We start from the raw sequence: 18,965 nt of genomic DNA, 5'->3' as shown, positions 1-18,965 counted from the left end.
TCTATATATATATATAGATAGATAGAGATATCTATATATATATATAGATATATAGAGATAGATAGATATAGATAGAGATAGATAGATAGATAGATAGAGATATAGAGATAGATAGATAGATAGATAGATATATATATATAGATAGATAGATAGATAGAGATAGAGATATATATATATATATATATATATATATATATATATATATAAATTGGAGGTGTGGGATTCACGGGAAAAATATACATAATATATAAATATTTACATTAAATCCAAATTACACTTATTTTGCGTTATTGAGACATTCTAGTGCTGGCTATCCTTTACCTGACTTGAGAGAGAAGTTTTCATTGGAGGAGTTGACGACGACATCAGAGGTCTCCTTGGTTATGTCTCCCGTGAGCACCTGCAAAGCCACACTTCCCATTTTGGTCTCGTGCATTCCTGCGCTCGAGACAACTTTAGTGAAGGGACCTTGAGGCAGTGAACACAAATAAAGAATTAACAGCGCTGCAAAAGCCCAATAAGTAGTAAAGCTCTTTGTTAAAAGGAAAAAAAAAGGTAGTATTGTAAAATGTAACAATTAGATCGTCAATAAAATGAATGTATAATTTGATCATTACTGAACCATTTAGGTCATTTACATCTTCACCTGGATATATATCATTACAAAATAAATAATTTTTTTGTTGAGCGTATAAATACACTATTTAAAGTACTTCACCTTATAATGATGTTTGTTTTGAGAGCTGTTATTTTATTCCTTACACATTTTTCAAATACAGCATTACATTGTAATTACACATTAAAATGTTGAAACAATGTTGCCTACCTTGACTTTGTGGGGAACTTGTGGGCACTGAGGCGGTTGGGAACTTCTTTGTGAACACATCACTGAAATTCTGGAGACCCAATCACAAAGATACCAAATATCACAATAAAACAGGAGAAATACAGACTAAACTGACCCCCTCTTTGTTAACAGTGCTGTGGTAGTGAGTCATTACTGGTCGATATTGCTGATTGGTCATGAAATCAAACCATAACTAGGTATGGGTTATTCAATGCATTTAGACATATTATTTTCATGATTAGTGGTGGGGTCCACCATTCCTACACGGGATTCACAGGAAATTATGGATACATGTGTACAGTATACAGTGTTGCCGTTTTAATTTGATCTCATTTATAACAGCAGTGTTTACTGTTCTGGTCTGGCAAAGTAGCTGCTCAAAGATTGTTTCCTGCCCACAGAATTCTAGGACTTGTAGTATCAAACCACAGTTGCTTTTCCCACCAGAAACCACAGGTGTCACCTAATCAACCAGAACTAAAACCTTCAGGATTATAATGACACACTACCTTCTTACTGTTATATTTTAGTTTAGCACATAGGGGAAGGAAAGTACGAAAGCTCGTTTTCCTTCCTTACCTGGATAGTCTGCGCATCTTGTGAGTAAAGGATGATCACGACCTTCTTCAGGTGCTTAGGTTGTTTGTTACTGCTAAACTCCAAGATTTCATCCAACATCAGTGATGCTGCAAGATCTTTCGGGAAACCCAGGTTCCCAGTGCCGATGGCGGGGAAGGATATGGAGGTCAGACCGTTGTCCTCCGCCTTTCCCAAGCAGTCCTTGAAAATGCCACTCAAGAGCTGGAAGGCAAAGCATACATCCCATCAATATCGACGTGCAAGACGCTGAACGTTTACGCTGCTGTGAGGTATATTCCTCATCGAATTCTAGTCATTTAACCAAAAATGTACACCATGTTACACTTTACCTTGTCAGCTGTGCCTTTTCCACTGTCCCAATGAGGCGCAACTGCGTGAAAGACTTGTTTGCTCTTCAGCTTGCAGCCCTCGGTAACGATGACCTCGCCGATATTCCCAGTGGCATGATTTGCATTTACCGACTGCTGAAGTTTGGATCCAGCCTCTCTCAAGATGGCTTGTGAAACTGCCCCTCTGTTCAGGTCAAGATCTTCAGCCAGAATATTGACAGTCACGTCCGTCTAAAAGTGTGTTAAAAGAGTGTTAGCAGTTGCATGTTATTTTCCTTTTGTTTAGATAATAGAACAGTCGAGAATCAGTGATTTAAGAATCAGTCAAGACCACAACCAATCATAGGGATACTCTACAGCTAGAGGGTAGGCTTGATAGTTAAAATGAAATTACCGTTGCATTCTCGATATTTCCTTTAGTGAGAGTGACGCTCAAGCCCTCTTTGGTCTGCACTTGACCCAAGCAGATTGGGTCAGATGCAGCAGGTGTCACAAGGGGAGACTTTGTGGTCTTGGTGAGGGGAGTTTGCGGAGAAAGACTGACGCCATGATTTCCAAACTCCTGTCTGACAGCTGCCTCCATCGCCTGGACGGCGCTGTCGTCGTTGTTCACCAAATGGATCCTTCTCAGGGTGTTGTCGTCGTACTTGTCCTCACAGTGCTCCTTCACTGCTTTGACGATGGTGGCCGCACACACATTGAGAGGAAAGCCTTGGTTGCTGCTGACGGCGGGCAGAGCCACGGAGACGCAGCCGTGCTTCTCGGCGAGCTCCAAGCTTCCTTTAATAGCTCTTTTCAACAGCGCCAGTGGCTTCTGGGGTCTAGCTGAATCATACTGGGGTCCCACTGCATGGATGACCTTTTTGCAGCAAAGCTGCCCCCCCGCACCAGTTGCCACACAGTCTCCGGGCTTGAGCTGCCCGTTTAAGTTCACTAGTTTGTCAGATTCTGCCTGAAACTGGGGGCCGGCAGCATTTAGAAGTGCTTTTGAAAGACCTCCATCATGTTTCAAGTTTGGATTAGAGGCATTGACAACTGCATGCACTGGGTAGCTGCACATGTCTGCCTTGCAAATGGCTATTTCCACCCCATCGGCTGTCTGAAGCTGATACACAGGCTTTGGTGCTCGTCTTTGGGCCAAAAACGCCCGTCTACCACTCGTCCCATCAACCAGCTGGACCAGGCAGCCGGTTTTAACAAAGAGTGAGGACACATACAGGTCTGCTTTGTCTTTGAATAACTTCTTCACTCCAGGCTTGGAGCTTTTTAAAGTTTCAAAGACCACAGAAGAGACCAGGTTTTCAAACAAGGCCTTGCACTCTGCGACATCAACTCTGGAACCACTTAGACAGATGGCCTCCATTCTGTAAGACACCACAACTCTGTCTTCCACTGGCTCCAACCAAGATAGGTCAAGCTTTTTAATGTAGTCAACGGTGGTGTTGGGCCTGACCACAACGGTTTCTTCAACTTGTGCATTCTGCGTCAGGAAGTCATCAAGTTTACTGCAAACTGTTTTGATACTGTCCTTGTGACCAGACACCACGACTTGTTGCCCAGCGGTGTGGATTTGAATTCTCCCGCATGAGTTATTGTCGGCATCCTCTAACTGACCGACCAGCTCCTGCCACTCTGGCTTTGCGAGCACATTGCTGTCTTCAACGTCAATGTTTTGAGATATTAGCACCCTCTTCAGATGGTCTTCAGCATCACTCAGATCGCTGTCGGAAGCAGCAATGAGCTGCACCCTGTGAGCATTGATCTCAAATGCCACATTTATTCCATTGGATGTGAGGAGAGCGTTTGTCAGCTCCTCTTGTTGTGCATCCTTCAACGAGTCAAGCACGTACTTATCTATTTCCAAATTCTGCCGTTTTAGTGCTAAAATTGCATCAAATATGACTTTGCTTGCTGTGGAGATCTCGTCCCAAAAGCCAGTTACTTCTAAACCTGCACTATCTTTCCTAAACGATATTTTGAGTTCTGGGTACACCTGTAGCAGCTTGTCCTTAAGACCGTCTTGACTTAGGATGTGGTGAATTGATGGTGACATTTTGATCAGTTGGGTCTCGCTCGATTTCTCCCTCTGCACCCTTTTGGCAATCTTGTTTACGACTTCACAAAGAGTTGGCTCCAGTCTGTTGACATCAGCCACAAGACCGGCCACTGATATGACACCGCTGGCTGGTTGAGGCACTACAACCACATCCTCATTCAGTAGCGTCTCTCTGATCTTCCCCTCAGACTCCTCCCATGCCTCGGACTCTGGCTGAAGCTTCAGGGATTTGAATTTTGACAGAGCTTGTGCAAAGGCAGACTTCACAGTATCTCGCCATTTTTTGACGAGGTCTTTGGCATCTTTTTCCTGTAGTAGGGAAGATAGGGGGCTCAAGCACACAGCGCATTGGTCAAGGTTTACGCTGCAGAAGTCTTTTGCCATTTGACTTTGAATGGTCTCTGCAGCCGATTGATTGTCATTTAGGTATCTCCAGACAGCGTCGTCAACGGACTCAGAGACAGCAGCAGGGAGTTTTAGCGGGGGCCTATCTTTTCCATAGAGGGCTGTTCCCAAAGACTTATAAAAAGGATAAACTTTGATCTCTTCCTCCTTGATGCGATGCTTCTTCTTCATGATTTTCTGAACAGCTATGGGGAAATAAAAACAATCAAATATTAAACCGTCACACTGTCTGAATTTCATATTAAAGAAAAGGTGTCAATCTCTGATGTAATATTTAATGACTACTACCTTTACGGTCTTCAAAGGTGATGATGACAGACTGTTCCGTTGCATTCAGCACAACATTTTCCACGTCCCCTCCTGCATACTCAAAATAAAGGCGGAGGAGATCTTCACTAAAATGTCGTATGTCTTCAACTACAACTTGCTCCGTGGCTTCAAGAGGCCGGACTGATAGTCCCTTTTTCGTGAACGTCCTGTTTTGGGGGCATCTTGTCACGAAATCAGTGTTTTCTGTGAGATAGTGATAAAAGGTGAAGGTAATTAGGCAATAACACAGACAATAAACAGCTTTATGTGCTTTCTTACTGCGAAACCTGTGGTAGAAAAAACTATTCAATAGTACCAAGTGAGTCCTATACTGAATACTGAAACAAAAAACATTGAGGAAAGAAGTTCGTCTTTAAAGTAATTATTCTCTGGCCAGGGAAGGCTTTCATCGTCATACAGACTGCAGCGAGGAATCCGCCAAGAATCCAGGTGCTGAGATGCTTAATCTCAGCACACAGTAGGGGGGAACATCAGGTATTTACATTATCACAATTGATCAGCAGTTTCAAGCTCCCCATTGACCCCTCCAGTCATCCCCTTCCTCTTCTGAGCCTTGTCCCACAAAGAGATCTGTCTTTATTGCCCTTGATTACCCCTGGAAACATTCTCTGGTTAAACTGCACCCCCATTGAGTCACTCCCTCTTATCAAAGCAAAGACAGAGATAACCCATATGGTCCTGTTCCCTGTCTCCTAGGTACACAATCATATGTCACATATATAGTTTTGTTATTGAGTAAGACGCATAAACTAAGTCACAGTAGAAATGTACTAGCACAGGGAAAATTCTCCATCACAAACCCCACTGGAAGTGAGACGTGAGCTGAGTGGACAGCGGCCTGCTCACCTGCCTGACAGCAGACATTTACTGAACCAAAATAGTAATCCTGTAGTCTCCAAAGGAAGAAATCAACAGTGTTTGTAGGCCCATGTATTGATCCATTGATTTTAACCCCCCCCTGTCGAAGCGAGAGAGGGGAATCTGCACACAGACAGACTGGGAGACTTCATCGATCAATATAGATACGGTTAATTAGTTCAAAATATGATGCGTCACTAAGCAGACGAAAAATAGACATGAGGTGTTCAAAAGAAATGTGTGGGGTTTCCGTCAGACGTACATCAGTCAGTGTGGATAGATACATTTAATAACATGGAAGAGCATCTGTCCGTGTGAGTGGCGGAAGTCAAAAATGAAAATAAAAATGCTTTCAGTGGGATTGGCTGAAAGAAAACAAACATCAGTTGTTGGGGTAACTGCAAAAGTGATTGATGGAAAAAGTTCAGTTTTCCGGGAGTAACATATGTGGGGATTTATAAGCCTGTGTTAGGTACACAGTGGTCACTTTCTATGAGATTGGTGGAAAGTTATTGTTGGGATGCATGCATGGACATTTGGATTATCTCACATCCATTGGCGGGCGGATCTTTAACAGGGCTGTTCGGGCAAGCACCCATGGTCCCCCACAAGCTAGAGAGGCCTCCAGCTATATGCAGAATTACTGCTGATTTTTCCTAATCCAATAAATTAACAAAGGCATGGCAGAAGAAGACTGCTAGCCTGTAAACATGGATAAAAAATAATGATGGTTTGAGTTCTGTGAGGAATTTAAGTTTAAAAACATTTCTAGTACGATTAAAAGCACACCTTGAAGACTATATATTAAATGTCACAACATGTGTACTTATAGAAGATATTATATGTTACAATGTATTTACTTGTAGAGGTCTTAAACCAAAAATATAGTCATTGAAGTAACACTGTGAAGAAGATTTGCTGAAATGTATTAAGTATTACGGAAAGCAAGGGTTTTCAGGAGGTGACCATACGGTAATGTGCAGCAGAGAAACCGGCATCGGGAATGTAAGGAAGTGTGTGCCAGCGGGGGATGGACAAGTGCTGGCTGGAGAGGAGTGATTGATCAGGCCAATGGGTCAAAGGCCAGGAGGAGCTTATCGGATTTCAGCCAATCACTGAGCTGATAGACATTTTCAGAGACACTTGAAGAAACAAGGGACTGTGAATTGTGGGAGACAGTCAGATCTTCTGGGGGCCATCGTGCAAACACACCACTTTGCTGGGTGGCCCGGATTGGACCTCAATTTCATGGAATTTATATGTTTGTTTTGTTATTAATAGTGTGTTCAGTTTGCAACTGTTTAGCTTCTGTAGTTATTAAATAAATTTTGATTTGATTATAACCTGCACCAGCTGACTTTTTGGCCTTGCTTTGTCAGAGGACAACACAGCACGGGGGGGGGAGGGGGGCCGGCCTTTCTCTTTGTTCAAACCCTAACAGTTCCAATACCCATAATATTTAGTATGCCAGAAAATGATTAAGTACGTCCCAATACATAGTATGTCCAATGCAGTATGCCAAAGATACCAGGATGCCAAACTGCATCAAGTCGCATTTTGCGGTATGCAAGCTAGCATGCTTTTCTGGCTAATCTGACCCACAATCCTTTGCGCAACAGACATATGAGCAAAGGGTTCAAAGTTCAAGGTGTAATGTATGAAAAAGTAGTATGTCCCGATTGAATGCATACTGCATGCAACAGTACCTACTTTGTAAGGGCAGCTGCAGTATGTACTAAAGGTAAAAAGAAAAAGTATGTCATTTGGAATGCAGCTTTTGAATTATTTATTTCAATAAGCATATAGTCTGTCATATGCATCTGGCACGTGCGGTTTAAGCTGGCAAGCAGCAGGAATGTTATATTGTTATTTATCAGTATTCAGGGTGAGAACGCCTCTATGTTCTATTTTTGTGCTGCTCATTAGCGGCAGCAGGAATAAAGGGATTTCTCACAAGAAGTACATTTGTGGTGTAATTCAGTTTTGCAATAGTTATGTGACCTAGTGCCATCGGCTGTCTATTGATGTTTGTCATACATGTTTTCTCAGACTAAATTATATTCTACAAAAAGCGTGGTTTTTTTTTTTGAAGTAGTAGGTTTGTGTTATTTCTAAATGCTTCTACTTCTAAAAATTACCACAAGAGATTATCTAGGTGCATCTTTGATTGTTTGCAAAAGGAAAACCTCTGGAGCTTTTTGGAACTATTAACACACACACACACGCACACACACACACACACACACAGTAAATGAGTACCTTTTTCACTCTTAAAAGTCACCACTGCAGAGTAGATGTCAGGAATGACTTCCAGGGTGACACTTTGGCTGGCAGATGGAGAATCCTTTAAAACGTTCTCCACCAGCATCTCCAAAAACTCCTGGTTTGTCGTCTCTGGAATGTTTCCTAAAACAGCAGAAGTGGAGCACAGCTCTTCGCCTGCCGTCTCATCCGCTCCGCCTTGCGCCTTAGTTTGAACCTCGACTGCAGGTGTGTGGTCGTCGGTGCTCGGTTGCTTGTTGATCACAGCAACATCCGCTGTGAGTGAGACATGAGGGTTTAGTGGCTGAACACGCGTTTATTAAAGAAGGCCGGCCTTTCTCTTTGTTCAAACCCTAACAATTCCAATACCCATAATATTTAGTATGCCAGAAAATGATTAAGTACGTCCCAATACATAGTATGTCCAATGCAGTATGCCAAAGATACCAGGATGCCAAACTGCATCAAGTCGCATTTTGCGGTATGCAAGCTAGCATGCTTTTCTGGCTAATCTGACCCACAATCCTTTGCGCAACAGACATATGAGCAAAGGGGTCAAAGTTCAAGGTGTAATGTATGAAAAAGTAGTATGTCCCGATTGAATGCATACTGCATGCAACAGTACCTACTTTGTAAGGGCAGCTGCAGTATGTACTAAAGGTAAAAAGAAAAAGTATGTCATTTGGAATGCAGCTTTTGAATTATTTATTTCAATAAGCATATAGTCTGTCATATGCATCTGGCACGTGCGGTTTAAGCTGGCAAACAGCAGGAATGTTATATATCAGTATTCAGGGTGAGAACGCCTCTATGTTCTATTTTTGTGCTGCTCATTAGCGGCAGCAGGAATAAAGGGATTTCTCACAAGAAGTACATTTGTGGTGTAATTCAGTTTTGCAATAGTCATGTGACCTAGTGCCATCGGCTGTCTATTGATGTTTGTCATACATGTTTTCTCAGACTAAATTATATTCTACAAAAAGCGTGTTTTTTTTTTTTGAAGTAGTAGGTTTGTGTTATTTCTAAATGCTTCTACATCTAAAAATTACCACAAGAGATTATCTAGGTGCATCTTTGATTGTTTACAAAAGGAAAACCTCTGGAGCTTTTTGGAACTATTAACACACACACACGCACACACACACACACACACACACACACACAGTAAATGAGTACCTTTTTCACTCTTAAAAGTCACCACTGCAGAGTAGATGTCAGGAATGACTTCCAGGGTGACGCTTTGGCTGGCAGATGGAGAATCCTTTAAAACCTTCTCCACCAGCATCTCCAAAAACTCCTGGTTTGTCGTCTCTGGAATGTTTCCTAAAACAGCAGAAGTGGAGCACAGCTCTTCGCCTGCCGTCTCATCCGCTCCGCCTTGCGCCTTAGTTTGAACCTCGACAGCAGGTGTGTGGTCGTCGGTGCTCGGTTGCTTGTTGATCACAGCAACATCCGCTGTGAGTGAGACATGAGGGTTTAGTGGCTGAACACGCGTTTATTGAAGAAGTGAGATCATTTAACATTAAATAACAGCCAACCATAAAGGAGCTCTCTATTTGTCTTTATTCCAAGTGTTTCCCCCGCATTTAATTTATTTAGGTGGCCAGACAAACAGATTTCTCACACCAAAAAAAAACGTATTACTTTAATTTATCAAGGTTTTTTTATTTTATAAAAATGTAAAGCGATGCTTAAGTTAGTGCAATATTCATTTTACAGCCCCTGTTGCTACCCTCTTGTGACAGGTGCCTGCTATAGACTGTATAAATGGACGCAGTCGCTCATCGGTTTGTGAACTGCCGTTTTGAAGCCTCCAGTTCGGCCTTTTGGCCGCCGCCATCTTGGCTTGTCGCCACCAGAAGTGACACGAGACGGTGGAGCTACGTACAACTGAATGCTGAATAACACATTTTTAGTCCACGAAAAAAGTTACAATTAACTTTGATGAACTGAAAACACACTGTGAAAAGGGTTAAGTTGTAAGATGAAAACACTGACGTCAGACAACACAATCTCGCGAGAGGGTTCGGCCTCATCCACGCTCTCTCTACTCCAACATACAAAAACTGCACACGGCTGGGAAATGCTTCTTGTTGCCATTGTTTGTGGCTTATGAAGTTATTGAAGGTGGCTTTCCGTCAGTGGTGTTGGAAAATCACCTAAAATGTAAAAAACATTTTAAGCTTATCATAACATTGGGATCACATGATAAGGATATTATTGCAGATATCTGCTGTGTACCTTAACACAAGCATTTTTTGCAAATTATTATAATATTTGAACCATGCCCCTCATCTGTGGGCATCACTTTTAAGTTTGTAAACAGCTTCTTGCAGCACATTTCTCTATTTGCAGTGCTTTTTTAAAAACACTTCTGTGTCGTTAAACTGGTGAAGATGTGTCTTCGTTTGCTTGCGTTTGTGTTTATTTGCGTGTGGTTTCTTTAGTGCATTCAGCTCTCAGGGATGGTTTGGTTTGAATGGTGGGATGCAAAGTTTAAGGGAAGTGTTTGGATAGTGCTTTTTATATCAACATATATTTATCAAGATAATTGAGGTTAATAAAGAAAATTGTCAACCTCATACATGCACAAAATGATAAACTTATTATTAGTAGACTATATAGACAAAAAAACAACATATTGACGTTATATTTTTTTTAAAGAAAACCGGAAAATGGCTAAAACTTTGTGGTATATTTCCATTTTTTGCTGTCCTAAATCCCCTTCATCACATACATATACTGTGCTACATGTCATAATAAGCATATGAATTCTTGAGACATGACACAAGATTTTGTTTAGTGATGTCACAGTGACCTTAACCTATAACCACCAAATTCTAATCAGTTCATCCTTGAGCCCGAGTGGATGTTAATGCCAAATTTGAAGAAATGAGATATCACTTTCACGAGAATGGGACGGACAGACGACCGTAGATCATAAAGCCTCAATGTGGAAGCATACAATTCACTGGAGTTTGTTTTGATGAGTACTTACATTTCTTGTTGAGTTCATCAGCTGGAGATTCCTACAGAGTGGTAAAACACATATAAATATATTTTAATCACCTTTTGTTTTACTGATCACTTTGACATCCCATATAACCGTTTCACATGGCACGATGCCAGTCAGACAAATTATCAGGGTGTTTTTTTTTTTTTTTTTGTCAAGCAGCAAAGAATGCTTGGCAAGTGTTTTGTACTTCTGGTATGCACCTCTATGATCCAAAACAGCGGAAAGGGAGAGAAAGATGAATCACAGGCTGCAGAACGGCCTTGGGTGGTTTATCATTAATCACGTGACTACCAGAGAGACGGACCTGCGGGTTTACAGCTATAACTTTTTCTATTGTGTTTTACAGCTTATCTCACACTGAATAGACCAACAGTCCTGTTAGAGTCTGAGAAAGGGTTAATGATAACCAGTTAATGAAGAATAGTTTAATATCATCGCTATTTCTTGTGGGGCAGGAAGTGATCATAGGAATGGCTTCGGTGAATGATTAATTTGCTCCTTGACCCTGTAACACTTCCCCATTATAACTGACACCACAAAAAAAGTATCGAGGTGGGGTCTTAAAATCAATATTTTTCTCACAGATAAACAACTCTTTTGCATCCACTTACCTGAGTTGTTGTCACATCTGTTGGTAAGTGAACCGTCATCTTCAACACGCCTTTATCCAAACTTATCTGATGCGACTCTTTCTTCAAAACATGTTGCTGGTCTTTAATGGGGGGGTAGAAAAAAAAAAACACATTGAACCACTCTCAGTATAGAAGTCGATTGATTATAATGAGTTACTTTTATGTAAGATAAGCAGCGGTCTAGTTTTTTTCGGGGCCAAACTTACCCTCCTCGCTGCGGAAGCGCAGCACCGCCGTCCTGCCGCCGTTTTCATACTCAACTTCGCAGTCACCACCGTTCGACTTCTTACTCTGAAAGTACTTCACTAACTTGTTTTTGAGTCGTGGTGTGTTGTTTTCTTCGAGCTCGACGCGCAGAGCATACGAGTACGCGTCCGCCATCGTCGCTGGCTCTCCGGTACACTCTGCACGGGCTTTACTTTCGCTTTTGTTTCTCAGGAAATGAAACGGAGACCTTTTTGTTTTTCGACGTCGTTGTCGAGTGCGCGGCCATGAAACGTTGACGCAGACAGTGCTGCAACTAAAGACTGGACGCGGGTATGCTGTTATATTGTCCAGTGGGTTATGTGATAGAGATGTCGGGTTAAACAGAAGATTGACTAACATCCGTGGGGGAGTTCTGGGAGGTCCGCGCCCTGTTTCTTTCGTTTCACTTTCTGCTTTACTCGGTACTTTCCAGCGCGGATGGTGAGTAGCGTAACACATCTGCACAATACACGTTCTTTACTCGTTTAAATTAGCTGAATTTAACGTAAGCGTCGGAATACATGGTGGACTTTTAACTGCGAGGACTTAAAACTAGCGCGAATTTGTGTTGTTGTCTCGTGAACACCGTGTGTCAGGTAGCTCACGCTGTTTTACTGTATAACAACCGAACAAATAATAATGGCGGCTTAATTAATGTTAAGGCAATTAAACCTTTTTGTCGAGTCAAAAACAAAAGTAATGGCAACTAAATGCGTTCATAAGGAAGCTGTCAATGTGAAGTCGGCTACTGTAACATGTCAGTATGCTAACTCATTGAGCAACAACTCGCGTGAGACAACTGCAGGAACATCTCAGAAAAACAGTATTAAATGAATGTTTTAATTTGTCTTGTGCAGTTCCCAAATTTTACATTTTACAATGAAGTACAGCATAACGTTTTTTCAAGCAGTATATTAGTCTGTACTTTATGTACTTCTGTGGGATAGGAACACACTCAGCTCGTGTCCTTTTGATACAGGTGATTGATTATGATTATTGGCATAATCTTGTCGGATACTGGTCTCTGTCGCCCTCTGCTGGAGTGAAAGGAAAACAGCACTTATATCTGTTACTTCGTGGGTTCACTGGACGCTAGTTCAGCTGTTATTTTCCAATAGATAGTAGGATTTTTCAGACCTGATAACTCTGCCAATAGTATGGAATTAAGTTGTATATTGAATGTTAAAATGATAAGTTGTTCATATATGAGCTATAGACTTGGTGTATCAGGGATCGTTTTTATGAATGGAGTCTTATAATCTTATTGAAAGACCAATAGTGTGTAGATATTTAAGCAATAATCAAAATGATTATGAAATTGAGTCCATGATATATGATATGTTCATTACATATTCAGCTCAACATATGTATTGAGCGTGTAAAGACATTGTCAATCATTCAATTCTTATTTCTCGTCTTGATTCACACTGGTGTCATTGTATGATTTACTCACACAAGTTTTTATTTTTTACCCCCATTGCTCTGTTTAGGAACCATGGCCAGTAAATTAGACATTACTCTTCGTGGGACTTCGTTGAACATTGTGAGACAATGTGGCCCTGCTCTGAGTGGCGTCGTTAAAAGCAAGTTTGGATGCGAGGCCACCATCGACGGTGTGGATTTCGAAAGAGATCCGCGCGCTGCGCAGCAGAGGAGGCCAACCGTCAAGCCAGAGAAAAGATTTGCCACTACTCTGCATGGAGGTGTCCAGTTGTCCGTGTGGAGGGATGATCTCACCAATGTCCAGGCAGATGCTGTCGTGAATGCTGCTAACGAAGGTCTTCAGCATTGTGGCGGCCTTGCTCAAGCTCTGTCCGACGCCGGTGGTTCACAAATCCAGAGAGAGAGTGACAATTACGTTGCGAACTACGGTCCCTTGAAAACAGGGGATGCGGTTGTCCTTGGTGCCGGGTCCCTACCGTGCAAGAAGATTATTCATGCTGTGGGCCCCTGCCTACCAAGCTATCCTTTTATGTCAGATGTTAGTCGGTCTCAGTGGCTGTTGGAGAAGGTCATCTGCAGCATTCTTGACAAAGTTAAGGAAAACCAGCTGCAGTCCGTTGCCATTCCTGCCATAAGCTCTGGTCTGTTCAACTACCCCCTGCCAGAGTGTGCGACCACCATAGTGATAACTGTTAAACGCTACTATGAAAACGCTATTTTTTCAGCACATCTCCCCAAAGAGATCCTCCTTGTGAACAACGACGAGCCCACGGTGGCAGAAATGGTGCGGGCCTGCCGTCAGATATTACCCGACGGCAACAGCAGCGGTGCAGCCAAAACCTCAGCAGGTCCCGTCCAGCTTGGAAACGTCCTCCTGACCCTGAAGACGGGTAAAATCGAGGAACAGCAGGTACTAATCTGTAATGTTTCTTCAATATACAATTATTTACTTATTTTATACAATAACTGTATAATTGTATGTATTTTTCATATTTACCACTAAGCTTTTACTAGGTTATCTTCACAAACATGCACTTAAGTCCGTAGTGAGATTCACATGAAAAAAAAAAAACAGAAAAAAAATGAACGTCACAGTATGAACGTAGTACATGTCACCAGCTGCATATTTGCGTTTTCGTGCACTAACTCTGTTTTCTCTCAGACAGATGTCATTGTAAACACCACGTCACCCGGGCGAGACTTGAGCAGCGGTGTGGTCTCCAAAGCGTTATTGAAGAAAGCCGGCAGAAAAATGCAAGAAGAAATTATTGAGGCTCCTCTGAAAGAATGTCTCATCACCACAAAACCCTACATGCTGCACTGTAAAGAGGTGTTTCATACCCTTTGCCCTGACAGGGGAATAGGAGCAGCGGAGAAGGTACGGTATGAGTTTAACTGTTATTGCTTGTTTTAAGTGAAGTGCCGATATAGCAAGTTCAGAGTTGAATAAATAAATGAAATGTAGACTGAATATGTCACACCTGAAAAACATATTCCATCAAGGAGTTCATTTGGTTAGATTAGTTCCTCTTGATCGAGAGAGCACACCTTCCAAGTAGCACGGATGTATTGTGCACACACTGTAAAGATATATTACTACACAGAAAGTGTTTGCTATGGACTGTAATAGGAGCTTGATTGTGTCTCTTTGTCTGTCCACAGAGGAATTCATCAGATATTCTTTATAAATCTGTATTGGAATGCTTGTGGCAGGCAGCCGCACATAAGCACAAGTCAATCGCCTTTCCTGCCATCGGCACCGGTGGGCTCGGGTTCAGCAAAAAGGAATCCGCCCACATCATGACACAGGCCGTGGCAGACTTCGACCAGAAGTCCAAAACAAAGATGGACGTTCATTTCGTCATATTTCCTTCGGACAACGACACATTTAAGGTTGTTTTGCTAAAATGCTGATGTTGATCGTAGAATAACGTTGCCGTATTGGCCATGTGTGTCTGGAGCCGGTGGCTAAATTAAAGGTTTCCTTGACAGTAATCATAAGAGGAATATAACTTGCAATGTAATACCTGTTAGGTGGAATATGTGGTGTGAGACACTACCTACACCTGCTGAGAGCTGTTCACTGGGTTTGTCCGGTGACATGAGTTCTGCAGCCAATGCTGCAGCTCAATAACTCCAGGAAATGTCATCTGATAGAAGTGTACATTAATGGCCTTCTCTTTTTAGGCTTTTGAGGAGCAAATGGGATCTCTCAAGCACAAGGCATCTCATCCCGGTTCTGCACAAGGTAACAACCACATTTCACTTCATCATTTCATGTACTTTTAAAGGGGACCATTACTTTTCTTGCAGCGCTGCAGAACGCTAGTTTTGATTTAAGAAACACTTAACATGTGCGATGTCCTTGCAGTGACATCCAGGGAGAAACCCGGTAAAGCTAATGTAGGGCAGCTACAGTTTTAAAAAAAAACAAAAAAAAACACAACAACAGCGTAGAAGAATGCATATCTTGCTGGAATTATGAAATATTTATAGTGATACTAAATTTCAGCAGCGAACTGGTCTTCACCAGCAGTTGAGCACAGAGAGGGCTTCCTTGGCGGCAGCGCTCCCACACCACAGATCAGACTGAACGGGCCCTCCAACGAAGCAAAGCGCGAGGCCAAACGGTGGCTCACCGGCCTTCTCTTCAAATCCTCCGGCCCCGTCATCATCTACAACAACTTCATCCAGCACTTCGGCGAGCAGGAACACCTGCAGCTGTCCCGTCTTGTCAAAGGGGACCTCTCCATCGAGGAGTTCTTCGAGAACGGCCGCGCCAGCTTGACTGTGAGCGGGGAGCCGGTGGAGGATGTTGTAGTCGCCGGGTTGCAGGTGGAGGCCATGCTCTGCAACATCCAGAAGAATTTCGCCACGGAGGAAGAGGACTTCATGCAAGCCGTGTTGACGAAGAGCCTGTCCTTTGGAAGAAAGATGGTCGACAACACAAGCCCAGAGTTCTTGGACAGATTGTCTATCTTCAAAGAAGACGGGCTGTGGCTATTGCAGGTACAGCTTGTGTAACTGCAACATGCTGGATGATGTTGTGAACCACTGCTTGACCTGTAAAAAAAACATTTTTTTAAGATGGAGAAAGTGGAGAACATTGCACTGGAGACGCTCTTCGGCCTCAAGAAAAAACAGCTGAGCTGCACCACTCCGCCCCAACAAATGCTTCAACACATACCGGCACACTTCTGTGAGATGGTCAGCCATATTGGATTCCATGCAGAGTATGCTCCACCTGATGGTATGATAGCTGTCAAGTTATCCGTTTTTTACTGTTAAGTTAAGTCCTTAACGTCTGCATTTTCCCCACTTGAAAAGGATCGAGTCCACCTGAAGGGTCCCAACTGGATTCCACTCAGAAACCAAACAACTTTTTCTTTTTCCTCCTTTTATTTTTGGTAGGTTCAGTTCAGTTCAGCACGCCACTCAGTTCAGTTAGCCACTCAGTTCAGTACGCCACTTAGTTCAGTTAGCTTAGCACTTCTAGCCTTTTAGCTTAGCACTTTTAGCAGTTCATTCAGTCAGGTAAAAAAACCTTTAAATAGAAAAGAAACAGAACCCATATTAAATACACAAATTAATTTACACAGGCAAAGTTTTCATGATAGCTTGATTAAATAAAGCACCAGTGTCAAATCCTATAATCTAACAATGCCCTTATATTAATAAATACAGTTAATGCTATATCATGTACATTTACAATACCATCAGTGAATAATTTAACCTCTTATTACAAGTTACCGCAACCAGATAAAAACACATTTGTGGGCAGTCAATCATTAAACAACAGCATTCCAAACCAAAGGGTTATAGGTGCATGCACCTGTAAAGATCACCGTGGCGTGATGCTAATGCTAAAAAACTGGTCGGCAGTTCTCTTCACATCAGCTTCAAAGTCTCAGTTATTTGCGCAGTGTCAGCTCCCTTACCGGCTGCCTCTCCAGACCTTTCCGACTCGTCAGTCATGCAGTGACGGCCGCAGATTTCCACACGATACGATCTCGACGGTACTTCCGTGTCCAATTTTCGGACCGTATTTTCTGCGACACCGTGTGTTATTGCGTCTCTGGTTATATACCTCCAGGCAGATTGGTTCCGCCCTGCTTTCCCTCCGAACAGTCACACAGTATCAATCCCTTTACTAACGGCTTCATTTATTATTTCATTTACCATTAGTTTAAATTACTTTCAGTTATTTATATTGTTTCTATTTATATAAAAGAAAACCCCTGTTTGACTTGACAATAGCGCTGCCACAAATAGCATCTGATAAACGTGCAAACATTATTTTCCGCCTGGTCATCATTTCTAGGGTCTTAAAAACTCAGCAGCTGTTTTCCTTTTGTGTGCTCCTCTGTGTACAGAGCCATTGTACGGAGAGGGCATCTACTTCGCTGGCGACGTGAAAGCAGCCATGAAAGTTTGGAAGGGGCTGAAGGAGAAAAAGGAGGAGTATCTTTACTTCGTGGAGGCCGAGGTGCTGACAGGACGCTCCGCCCCCGGTAAAAAGGGTCTCATTCTGCCACCTGCTGTGGAGACAGATCCACTCACCATGTACGACAGTGTGAACGGAGGACCGGATGTCTCCGTCGTGTTTAGCAGCTACCAAGCTCTGCCCACATACATCATGACCTGTAAGATGGGCTGAGGAGTGATTCCTTAAAAAGTTTGCCTTACTTCTTGAAATCATATAGGTATATTCAGCTTAAGAAAGACACGGCATTTGCTTTGAGTTTTTTGGGGGCGATTAACATATTTTACACAGTAGCACAATCATTTCTATTCTACTTTAAAAATGCCCTTATGGCAGAAATATACTTTTAACACTTGGTGTTGTGAGGCGTTTGTTCAGAGGCATTATATATGCAAATATCAGTAGAGCAACACATTGTACCTGTGATTGTAAACTGACAAACAACTGATTTAATTTAGTTTAGAGTAAGTTTCTATCACTTCATATAACAAGACAAAGCTTTGGCTTCAATGATTGTACGCTAATCTCATTTGAATAGAGCACCTGGTGGCTGCAGGTTGAGTGTCTGATGTTGAAATCAAAATTAAACAATGTAAAAAAAAATAATAGATTAATTGTATTGTTTTTTGTTTGTAAACAACATTCACAACTCTACTTCAGAGAATATGGGCATACAACCCATGGCTTCTAATACTAATACTAATAATTTATATTTGAAGATCCTTTCATGAAGCTCAACGACAAAACCTGATCAGCTACATGGATTTAATCAAATTAAATACATATTACAAAGGTGTACACGTCATGGTAAACAAAATAAAACATGTATTAACATAAAGCTTTAAGACAGACGCAAAGGGAAGTCCCTCATATACCTCATGACACATTAACATCTGCTCTATTGAGTATTCAAGTTCATCCTTGACCAGCTAGGAAATAACTTAACTTGAGATCCATTGAGTAGCTTTTTCACTGTCGTCAGCATATGTCTATTCTTTCTCTGTTGCTCACGACTTGTTAAGTGTTCTCATAGTGCTCCATAAAAAGTAAAAGTCTCTTCAGCACGTAAACAAGCATTTAAATATACTAGAAAAACATTCAATCTGTGATCATGATTTTATAAAACAAATGTTTCTAATCTGAGTAACATCTGTCCTTGACATAAAAAAAACAAAGAGACATAATTTGACAGCACAAACAGAAGCCCACACATCTCTTGACGGTGACGGAGTACGTTTGGTTATCAGCGGGTGATTTATTTCAGCTGTGCACATGATTCATTACAGGCAACAATGCCGCTTCTGAATGATTGTCTACGGAACGGTTGCAGCCATTCCAATGGGCGACGACGTAGCCTAGCGGGCCGCTAAAAACTAATGACACTACTGTATTACCAACCGGCTGACCCAGTCACACAAAACACCATGTGACACGTCAACTATAGGACCAAACAGGGAT

The 18,965-nt window shown here is 42.0% G+C and overlaps 2 protein-coding genes across 9 annotated transcripts in view; one reads left to right on the top strand and one right to left on the bottom strand.

The window, feature by feature from the left end:
* parp14rs1 (poly(ADP-ribose) polymerase family member 14-related sequence 1) overlaps positions 1-17,105 on the bottom strand; it is a 25,997-nt gene extending 8,892 nt beyond the window's left edge. Inside the window, exons 1-13 of one of the 4 annotated variants that reach the window (XM_031875023.1) lie at positions 16,963-17,104; positions 16,212-16,568; positions 11,542-16,087; positions 11,315-11,415; positions 10,686-10,716; positions 8,864-9,142; positions 7,685-7,963; positions 4,526-4,750; positions 2,171-4,422; positions 1,777-2,007; positions 1,427-1,648; positions 827-896; positions 322-468 (exon numbers count right to left, since the gene is read on the bottom strand). In XM_031875023.1, the coding sequence (XP_031730883.1) occupies positions 322-468; positions 827-896; positions 1,427-1,648; positions 1,777-2,007; positions 2,171-4,422; positions 4,526-4,750; positions 7,685-7,963; positions 8,864-9,142; positions 10,686-10,716; positions 11,315-11,415; positions 11,542-12,040 (4,336 nt within the window). In that variant the 5' untranslated portion in view covers positions 12,041-16,087; positions 16,212-16,568; positions 16,963-17,104. Of the gene's footprint in view, positions 1-321; positions 469-826; positions 897-1,426; positions 1,649-1,776; positions 2,008-2,170; positions 4,423-4,525; positions 4,751-7,684; positions 7,964-8,863; positions 9,143-10,685; positions 10,717-11,314; positions 11,416-11,541; positions 16,088-16,211 lie in introns of all 4 variants that reach the window. The other 3 variants (XM_031875026.1, XM_031875024.1, XM_031875025.1) reach the window with 3 other exon arrangements.
* On the top strand, positions 11,192-18,114 carry parp9 (poly(ADP-ribose) polymerase family member 9). 5 transcript variants are annotated; one of them, XM_031875028.1, is made up of 8 exons: positions 11,192-11,337; positions 13,072-13,934; positions 14,187-14,402; positions 14,687-14,917; positions 15,212-15,272; positions 15,537-16,033; positions 16,112-16,274; positions 17,398-18,114. In XM_031875028.1, the coding sequence occupies exons 2-8, from the start codon at positions 13,077-13,079 to the stop codon at positions 17,679-17,681; spliced, it is 2,310 nt and encodes a 769-aa protein (XP_031730888.1). In that variant the 5' UTR covers positions 11,192-11,337; positions 13,072-13,076; the 3' UTR covers positions 17,682-18,114. The 5 variants fall into 5 exon arrangements, with proteins under 5 accessions (XP_031730888.1, XP_031730892.1, XP_031730890.1 ...); XM_031875032.1 differs by lacking the exons at positions 11,192-11,337; positions 17,398-18,114 and adding exons at positions 11,371-12,022; positions 16,352-17,381; XM_031875030.1 differs by lacking the exon at positions 11,192-11,337 and adding an exon at positions 11,373-12,022 and having other exon boundaries at positions 15,540-16,033.
* The last annotated feature ends 851 nt before the right edge of the window (positions 18,115-18,965 follow it).

This window comes from Anarrhichthys ocellatus, unplaced genomic scaffold, assembly GCF_004355925.1.
Source record: "Anarrhichthys ocellatus isolate YVR2014 unplaced genomic scaffold, GSC_Weel_1.0 scaffold86, whole genome shotgun sequence".
Taxonomy (NCBI): Eukaryota; Metazoa; Chordata; class Actinopteri; order Perciformes; family Anarhichadidae; genus Anarrhichthys; species Anarrhichthys ocellatus.
The sequence above is the reverse complement of the archived record's forward strand: the minus strand, read 5'-3'. Positions and strand labels throughout refer to the sequence as shown.

Excerpts from the sequence above, each read along its gene's own strand:
- parp9 (XM_031875028.1), top strand. The coding sequence starts at position 13,077 with ATGGCCAGTAAATTAGACATTACTCTTCGTGGGACTTCGTTGAACATT. Across the intron at positions 13,935-14,186 it reads GTAAAATCGAGGAACAGCAG|ACAGATGTCATTGTAAACAC; the intron begins GTACTAATCTGT and ends GTTTTCTCTCAG. Across the intron at positions 15,273-15,536 it reads TCATCCCGGTTCTGCACAAG|CAGCGAACTGGTCTTCACCA; the intron begins GTAACAACCACA and ends ACTAAATTTCAG.